The 10,531-nt window shown below is 31.9% G+C and overlaps 1 protein-coding gene across 1 annotated transcript; it reads right to left on the bottom strand.

Moving 5' to 3' along the window:
• Positions 1-526: 526 nt before the first annotated feature.
• LOC127734788 (uncharacterized) lies at positions 527-9,804 on the bottom strand. The gene is made up of 3 exons (XM_052244797.1): positions 9,714-9,804; positions 4,060-4,453; positions 527-1,769 (listed from the first exon to the last, which is right to left on the bottom strand). Exons 1-3 carry the CDS (start codon positions 9,729-9,731, stop codon positions 1,015-1,017), a joined length of 1,167 nt encoding a protein of 388 aa, XP_052100757.1. The 5' UTR covers positions 9,732-9,804; the 3' UTR covers positions 527-1,014.
• Between the last annotated feature and the right edge of the window lie 727 nt (positions 9,805-10,531).

Raw genomic sequence — 10,531 nt, 5'->3', positions numbered from 1 at the left:
ATAACCTGAATACTCGAAGAGCTATATGACCAATTTTCAAATCAAACGAGGTCTACTCCAAGTTTAAGTTGAAGTTATTGCGTAAATAAGACTCAATTCTCAAAATCAGTGATTTTTCAACAACAACAAAAACCCAAAGATTTTCCACAAAACCAGTTCTTCAAACATTTCCATAAAAAAAAACCACATCCAAGACAATGATAATTGCAAGCCACATGCAAACATTTTTTTCCAAATCAAACAAGATCTACTCAAGTTATCACTATCAGGTAAACAAGACTCAATTCTCAAAATCAGTGATTTTTTAACCAAAAAATAAGATGTTCCCAAAAATGAGTTCTTGAAATATTTCAATATAAGAACACATCCAAGATGAGGATAATTGCAAGCCTTCTGAACATTTTTTTCTAAAATCAAACAAGATCTACTCAAGTTATCCTGTAAACAAGAAAGTGTGACAGACAGACAGAGCCTATTACTATATCCCTCTTCCACTAAGCAGGGGATAATAAAATGAATAAGTAACTTTTAATAGTAAATTTTAATATTGCATTTAAGTTATGCAAATTCTTGCATATAAAATATCAGTCAGTGACCAGGTTATTTATCAAAGTCCATAATATAGTTTACTTGAAATTGGATAATCATAACTTTTAATTTCATTAATATGGTAGTTTTTGCATGGAAATATTTGTCTCAATGCTTTAATGGACCTAAAAATGTGCCCAATCTATAAATTGTAATATATTTTTTTTCTTTTAATGTATTTTTACGCACTAATTTGCTCAAATTTAATGAAGAAAGAAATCCTGTATGTTACATTCAATGCCATCTTCTGGACTTGTAAAGTATTCCTTAAGAGTCATGTGATGTTACTAGATGTGTCAAATAGTGTAATAAACCGATAATTGCAAACACTATATACAAATCCTTGATCAAACTTAGTCTCTTATACATCTATTAACTGTGAAATTTCTGACTTGAAAAAAAAATATTGTTGAGGGTTTTTTAAATTCATCCTTTTCCATTACAGCTGTCCTCTTTTCCCTCACATCTGTCCTGACTTTTCAACAAGCATTTAGTTTTCCTTGCCCACTTTAACACTCGATAAATAAAAGTATACATTTTATTCAATTCTCCCAAATCAAGTGTTTTAACTTGATTCTTATTTTTGTAAATGTAAATATTGTTTGTACTTGCAAAATGAAGATCTTTTCCCTGTTTTATAATAACTGATAGTTGAAATAATCTGGGTGAAACAACTATGCCAAACACAACATCCTGGTAGAAAAGTTTAGACAACATTTGTTGTATATTTTGGAAGATTGCATGAGATTCCTGATGTGCACGTTTCAGTTCAAAAACTATTGGAAAGATACCAGGAAAATTAGGCAGCACGACACAGTAATCTGGAACTATTGTGTGTCTTGAAACCTTGACTTCCTCTATACAACCCGGTGAAGATTCAGTTTCTGATGACTCCAGATTTAATGAAGACTGGCTTGATAAAGATGAAGAGGTACTTGAGGGTGTACTAGAGTAAGGTGCATTATACTCCATCTGTGTGAACGGGGTATCAAGATCGCCAAAAACCGTCTCCAATGCAGTGTTGATGCTGTCATGCCGATTTGTGGCAGAGCCACACATATCATCACTCCCAAGACATCTCAGAAGTATTTTCATCAATACCTCAATCCAGTTTTTAGCTCGACCATTATTCATATCTGTTTGTAATGCTGTCTTAAATGATGAAACATATTGTCTCTGTTCTGAAAATATATAAAACATGTAGTAATAGACTAATAGCTGCATGATGTTATTATTACTATTTAGAACCTTTCACTGTAACCAATTGATATTGGAATTTTTCTGATCAAGATAGTTAAATTATAAGATTTTAAAGTGAATTTCCAAAAATTTTCCCTATGTTAAACTATAATGTTCGTCAATAGCAGCCATCTTGAATTTCTGATCAAAATTAAAATTTCAATTTAGGTAGAGGACCATCTATAGATTTATGCATACCACTTATTGATTCAAAAGATGATTTTAAAAGATTAACCAATCAGCACAGCCTATCTGTCCCTGGCGGCCATGTTTGATTTCTAATTGGCACCAAAATCACAATCATGTAAAGACCATTGAACAGTCATCATGCCTGCCAAGTTTGGTTAAAATTGGCACTGTGGTTCTTAAAATAAGATATGTGAACACTTTTCAAACAGATGAATGCAAAGTGATGCCAACAGCTCAAATTGACCTTCGGTCTAGATGAGCTATAAAACTCAATTTGGCTGCAAACGATGCAAGACATGATCTTGTATGTTGCCTCTGGGTAACACTTTTTGTAATTTTGATTGTATAATGCAAATATAGAAATTAAAATGGCAATATTTAAACATAAATAAACTATGCAAATCATTCAAAGTCAATGAACCATGATTGAAGGTGCCGGACAAAATAACCTCCATGGAAATGTGAAATGCCAATGCTTATAAAACTGCATACCAAATACCATTGACTTATCATAAGTGGTTCCCTTTATACTAACCTAAACACAGACTTTCACTTGTGAACTATGTGAAAGTTTCAAAGTCAATGAACCATGATTAGGGGGTGGGGCCGTATAATCTCCATGAAAATGAAACCTACCGCTAGTTGTTCCCCTTAAACTGACCTAATCACAAACTTGAACATGTAAACTATGTAGAAGTTTTAATGTCAAATTTATATTTATATTTATATTCAGTAAAATATATGTGAAATTATTAAATTAAAATACGCTGTTAAGTTTCCATGGGAGATAATCTAAAATCATTATTCTTATGAATAGAGAAGACATTTTGAAAGAAAAATGATTAATTTCATGGAAATTTACTAACAACTTATTGAAATTTCACATTTATTTACTGTATATAAGATGTTTTAATTCAAATGATGTCTGATTCTTATGAATATAGAAGATTTTTTGAAAGAAAAATTGTATGAAAGCTCAGTTTGGACATTTTTATAGCAATTCAAAATTACTGCCTATCACCTTTAGCATGACAATTACAATAAATGTTGTATAGAAATTGTTAGACAAATTTTTCATAATATCATTGAAGTGGAATTAAAGTCTTATACATGTTATAGGATTGAAAGTATGCTTTATTTTATCACCTTGCACTTTCACAACGTGACTGTGGATTTCTACAGCAATTTGTAAAAATATCTGACCAGTTGAATAGTTCAGTTTAATAAAACAAATTGCAATTTGGTCAGAATTTTGAATAAATTGCAATAGGTGGAGAGCAACACTTACAGTCAAGTCACAGTAATATAGTAATGATAGTGTTTTGAAGTTTTATGTTTTATACTTTACTTTTACATTCAATATGTACTTAAATAAATACTTGTATTAAGCAACAAAACTGTACCAGACTTTCAGGTCTTCTTTATAGGAGAATGGGAAGTCATATGTACATGTATCTAAAACAACTTTTACCTTCATGACCTTAAATAAATGACTTAAAAAGATTCGTATTTTATTAAAATTATACATAATAAACAATATTGTATTATTATCTACAGACTCTGTTTATTGCTACATCATGTACATCCAGCTTTAAACCTTTGTTGCCCCTTTTATAAAAGGTAAAAGGAGATTTCCCCGTCAGTGTAGAGTTTCACACTTTTTCTGTGCTGTTTGTTGGAGATGGTGCAAAAATTCTGACTTCAGTTTTTTTTTAGAGCAGAAATTAGGACTTTTTCATTATGTAATGAGAAAGGTGCAGGGATTAGGACTTATTTTTCATCATGGAAAAATGGTGCCGAAATTTGGGCTTTTCAATGCAGAAAAAATAGGCGGAAATCAGGATGATTTGGACCGGACACACAGACGTAAACCATATGGTTGCCTATAATTGCTTACATCCACTTCATTTGAACTTTGGTAGATAGCTGTCTAATTGGGAATCATACAACAACTCCTTATAAAAGTTATTTTTATATGTGTATGGATGTGAAGATACATAATATGCATATATGATTGCACAATGGCAACATTGTATATTTTACCTGTTGACATCTTTGCATATGCCTCTTCTAAGTCCTTGTCAGACATTGGATTCTTTTTGGGTAACCACATTTCTACTTTGTCAACTTTTTCATACTTAAAGTCATATAGCTCTAGACATCTGAATATATCCTTCCAGTATTCTGATGTAATATCAGATTGCTCAAATGGTTCCAAAAAAGAGTTTATTGTCTCATAAAAATTATCCAAGGGTCTTTGATCAAAGGAATCGTGGCAATCATACACTACTTCTGATGTCTCAGACTGATCCTTTTCTCTAGTGAAAAATTTTACACTTTCAATTGTATTGTCCTGTGACCTGCAACATTGTGTGTCTTCTAAATTGCATAGAACCCTGACCAGCAAGGCTCTTTGATTGTAATTTGCCATCCATGCCTAAAAATTAAAAAACAGTTGTGATTTAATATAAGTAAAATATAACACATAACAAGAAAACAAATGGACTTACCATGCTTACCAATCCACTTTAAATAAATCAGCTTAATCTAACCAACATGTAGCATACACATGCATGTATGTGTATGAATAGCCTCAGCTGTCATATACTAATGCTGAAGCTTTTAATGTTAAGACAGCATGATGATGAATCAAGTCCTCAAAATGTTTACTTTAAGTTACAATATATGCTAAGTTGAATCTATGTTATGTTGACTTGCAACTGCAAAATGGAAAAACTTTTGTTTAGATGTAAAATTTTCAAATCTCAAAAATAATGCTACACAATGTCCAAGAAAACTGGCAAAAACTTCCAATTTCAAAGACATCAAACTATTTTAAAATTAGGCAGGATAGGGTGAACCAACATTGATTACGTCTAACATGTCTAACTGCAGTAACTGATCCTAGGAAGAGGATACTTTAGGTATGCAGGGTTGTTGAATATATTAATATAAATATTTACTTGAGATTAGTGTGAAGTATATAGCTGTCTCTATATTTGTATATATATGTTACCTATTTATGATAATATTGCTTACAATAAAATTGTTAACAAAAGTGCTTAATAATTTTATTTAAACTTCGTTAACAATTTTAAAAGAAAGGGTAGCCAGCCAGTAGGCATCTAAAAGTGTGTTCCGTTAGGATCCAGGTCTAATTGTATTATATATGTCTCTGGTATAATCAAAGATTTGTATAGTGTGATGAAAATTTCGAAATATTTATTTTGTATTATTGCTACCAGATATTTTTTTCTTTGATTTGCAAAAAAAAATGCACTGTCCAACTGAGCATGTGCAGGAATACAAAGTATTTGATATAATAAACTGTTGACACAGAGATATGTCTCGCCTGTCGGCATAAAATTTAGAAAAAGACAATCTGATGGACAGCAACATTGCTAATTAATTGAAAGTCGCTGGACCAACTCTTGGGTAGGGCCTGAAATGGTTGACAAACTGAGATGTACAGATAGCAATGTAACTTTATAGAAAATATTGTCTATTGTAAGTAGTTCCTATCAAACTAACTTTATCAGAAAACATATCATTGAAATTTGTTAATTGATTGAAAGTTACTGGACCATCATGCATGACCTAGAGGGTAGAGCCTTGAAATAGTTGTCAAACTGATATGTACTGATACATGTGATAGTAATGCAACTTTATAGAAAATATCATTGGTCTATCACAAGTTGTTCCCGTTGAACTGACTTTAGCAGAAAACTTAAAAATTATTGATGCATCCTCTGCCGCCGTCGCCTGAAAAGCAACACCTATATCTCACTTTCTGAGACTTTAGTCGCAGGAGAGACAAAAACCTATATACCAAAAGAAATAGGGTGAACAAACCTTGGGCTAATGGACCTCGGACAAACATGTAATTAAGGCGAATGGACCTGATACCGGTCTGTAAAACTTTCCGACAGGGATCCATGTACATGTAAACTTTGACAACTCTTAAATTATTGACCAACTAGTATCCAATTTTTACTAACTCGTACTTTTACTAACTCAAACACAATTTTTGTTGTATTCATATGCAATATAAATAATATAGAAGTTATTTTCTATTATATAAAATTTATAAACATAGAAAAAAAGATTAGTTGATTTGAAATTATAATTACATAATAACTAGTGATCATATATACAGTCAACCTACAAGCTGAGAAAATTGGTGTTTATTATATTTTCCAATCACATATTTAAGTAAAAGAACAAATATGACTTTAAAGTTTTACATTTCAAAGTCAGTAAAATGCATTGCATGTTTTCATATAAATAATAGTGTGAAGTCCTCTGATATAAACATGATCATGATGATAACCTAAAAAAAATACTTCCAACACACACCATGGCCAACAAAAATCAGTTCAAAAACAACTTGCACATAATTTTCACTATTTAATAATAAGACTTGAAATACTTTGTCCTTCAATTAAGTGTACTGCATGATACTTTTAAATGCATTTTCATTAAATTTCTGCAGTATGAAAAATACTTCCACATTAAATCTCTTATATTCTTTATGAAAGTTAGAAAAAGTGTAGGACAAGTTATGTATGATATCTAGGGGAACTCCCACTTGAGTTGACCACCTTTTAAATTTCATTTTGTTATTGGAGTATATAAGTACCTTGTCAAGTTCCAAATTCCTCAGAAACTACCATCAGAAGTCTATATATATCCCAAAAACTTATTAATCATAAAACGTAGTTTAGTTGCTGCTTTTTAAGATCAGACACAATGCATACTACATGTCTTGGAAAGATCAATTATAAAATTCAAAATTTATGAATTATCTAATAAAATGATACATTAAAATTGGAACAAATTGGTATAGGTATGAGTTGGTACAAGGACAAGTTGTCTTGTACCCTCTGATAGCACCTGGTGCTTTCTGTTGATAACAAAAACATTAATTCCAGGGGAATAATAATAATCCACCTTTACAATAACAACTACAAGCTCTTCAGAGCCTGTGTCGCTTACCTACATCTTCAACAATAGCCATTTTTAGTAAAATTCATCATTAAAGGGGAATAACTCTATTAAGAGACAATTTCAGTCATGTCGACATATTTGCAAAAATTATCCTGCTGATAATTTTTCCTTTTTAAAGTTTCTATTTATCTATTATAATTTTTAAGATAATATGCAAAAAATGCCCCAAAAATGATCATTAAAGGGCAATAACTGCAATAACGAGTTCTCCAAAATTGAACCTGCCAGACAGGGGTGCGGACTATAGAGTACGATAAGAAAAAAATAAGAGAAAAATTCGATTTCGCGAGGTTTGTATTACATTCCGCCATGTTTGTTATTGAAATTGTAGAGGGCATTCATCATTTTCAAAACTAATAATTTTACCTAATCCATATTAATATGTAAGTAATTTTATTCAATATCAAAAATAAACTGATAAATTTCAAAATTAAATGCTTCAGAATCACTACAAATTTCTTGTTTCTTTTCACTGCATTGCATAAAATAAACTGAAATATACTTGAATTTAACGGAATGAAAAAAGTGTAGAAGTCAGTCGGGAATCAGCTTAAGCATACTGTAACGATGTATAAACTACAAAACGTAATTGGTTATTGGTTCCGTTTTGGTGTTTCATACTGACGCATGTGTTTTGTTTTAGCTTAAGATCCTTCAAACATTAATGTGATAGATATGTTAAACATTATTTTACTTAAGGATGGAACTGTTTTACTTTCAAAGTAGAAATTCTAGTGATATCTATTAAGTACGGCTTTTCCTATACTCTCACCGTATCTATTTTCATTTACACGTGCTATTCGAACTTCCAGTTTAAACATACAAGTTTCTAAATTTTTTTTTTTTGTGATTTTGACTTATTTTAACACTCATGAAGTGTTCTAGAATCATTTACATGTACAAGCATTTTCAGCTTCTATTTGATGATGGAAAACAGGTTTTTCCATGAAAATACCTCATACGATCACACACGATTTCAAATTATCGGAGTTTCATTAGACGGTTTCAAACAGTTTCAAAAAGTTTTTTTACCTGAATTCTCCTGGCGAGAAGGGGGGTGCGGTCAATGAACCAGTGCGAATTATACAAGGCCGATTACGGAAATCATTTTTGCTAATTCAATTTTCTGTCAATCTATTATAATTTTCCAGATAAACGATAAAAGGCAAAAATTAAATTTTTTTTTAAAAATTTGTCATTTAAGGGCAATAACTCCTATAAGAAGTCATCAAACAGTTTTTGACATGAAAGAACACAATACCTTTTTTGTTTTAAATACGAACAGTTTTGCCCCTTATCAGATTTTCTCTATTTATAGCTGTTTTCAAAATAATAGGCAAAACTTGCATTTTACCCCTGTGTTCTATTTTTAGCCATGCGGGCCATCTTGGTTGGCTGGTCAGGTCATAGAACACATTTTTTCAACTAGATATCCTACTGTAGTCTATAATCTGTCATAATGTTGGTTTGTTCGGATTTTGTTATTGTACTTATCACACAGGAAAACTCCACATTGACGTCACTACGCTAATAACCAGCGTACACAATTAGTGCAGAATACATTTTTTCTACTCTTCTAAATAAAAAAACATTTCTAAAGATATGTTTTCATTGTTATTCTAAAGTATTGTACAAAAATGCCAATTTTCTAATGGCCGTTTCAAACCTGACTTCCGAATGCCTAAAAACATTCTAGAACTTCAGAAAATCCCTTTTCCGGCCCCCATTGCTTTGTTTACATTCCATTAAGCGTCATCAATCCTAATTGCAGACCGAACAGGCCAAGCAAATCGTATTTTTAAGAATTTCAAAATGGCAAGCACCTTACGTCTTACGCGATTTTCCCGCGAAAAAAACCCATCCAAATTGAAAGAAAAACTTTGGGAAACAAACGATAATCATGCCATATTTTTGTTCAGGAATATAGAGTAGGTTAATAAAAAAAAATATTCATATGTTTTTCATAAAAATAAATTTTGGTTCAATATAAAGAAATCGATATTTTGACCATAAGTAAATATTCATATAAAATTCCATTGATGTCAAATTTCATGGCTAATAATGAGGTTTCCTATTGAATAAACCCCCAATTTATTGCAAACTATTTCAAAGCAATATCATACAAACAAATAATGTAATTGCCGTAGACTAAAAAATCCCCTAATTGACAATAGCGCAATTTGATTGGACATCACGATTCAATGTGTCACGTGGTTTTGAAGCCATTAGAATTTGAATGTAAACAAACCAGGTCAGCTGCTCCAGTATGGAACAACATCGTACATTCAGTGACTGAGAAACAATTATGAGTAACCAAGCTTGACAATACACACTAATAAAAAAACAAAGCTAAGTCCACAGAAAAATAAAATAAAAAATGTCCTTAAGTGCACGACTTACCACCATTGCGGGATACCCCAATGCAATGATGATTGTGTCCAAGTATGATTTTTAATCAAACTTGGCCTGGTAGTTTCATAGAAGTTTTAATAAAAATTTAAAAGACGACGGACGACAGACGCCAAGTGATGAGAAAAGCACACTTGGCCCTTTAGACCTAAAAATGCATTTTAGCTGCACAAATGGAACGAGTGCAGGATAAATAATGGCATTCGATGCCGATGATCAATAATTTTGGGGTCATGGTCACATCAGTTTTTCTTGCAAGAAAATATAATGTTAAGTCTTACATAATCCTCTATTTCCATGCCTTCAGTGCAGGAAGGATAAATATAATGCCTTTTGTCGGCTTTAGAATTGAATTGTCTGACAGCTTCTGGGTTTTGGCGGGCTCAGGGGAAATATAAGTAAGGGGAGAGAAAGCAATGATACTACTTCTTCTTATCTTCGTATTGTACTCCCAGCTATGGGACACCAAGAATTCAGTAAGCTTAACTTTTCGTTAAAAACATTAGAGTTAACATAGTGGTCCACTAAATTGTTAAAAATACCTCTCGGTATCATCATGATAATTTCATAAAATCCAATGAATTAAAACACCATAAGTGGCAACGAAAATAGTCTGAGGTTGTCAGTTCGAATCCCGCCCGTGCGGGTGCACAAGAATCCAATCTTAATTGACTAGTATTGTCAGTTTTCCTCAGTATCGAAGGTCGGTGGTTTTCTCAGGGCACTCCGGCTTCCTCCACCACGAAATAGCCCAAAAGTGGCGCTTAAAAGTGGCGTCAACAGTTCATCTTTCAGAATGCTTAGCAATTATCTACATGTCACTAGCTATATAAAGCCTACAGCACATTTCATTTATGTCATATATGAATAAGCGTACACAGAGGAGAATATATAGGTGAAAGAAGCATATAATAAATATTAGATGTATACTTATTATACATTCTTATTATGTTTTTGTATTGTTTTACCTAAAATTGTATGTCGGTTAAAAGCCCAATAGAGCTTATGTTATGTCCTTGTTTGTATACTATGTCGACTCTAAATAGAGCTTATTTATTTATTTATACGATTGCTATTGGTTTAGCGTAGAGAAGCCCAG

The sequence above is a fragment of the Mytilus californianus genome, unplaced genomic scaffold, assembly GCF_021869535.1.
Source record: "Mytilus californianus isolate M0D057914Y unplaced genomic scaffold, xbMytCali1.0.p SCAF_3, whole genome shotgun sequence".
Lineage (NCBI taxonomy): Eukaryota > Metazoa > Mollusca > Bivalvia > Mytilida > Mytilidae > Mytilus > Mytilus californianus.
The sequence above is the reverse complement of the archived record's forward strand: the minus strand, read 5'-3'. Positions and strand labels throughout refer to the sequence as shown.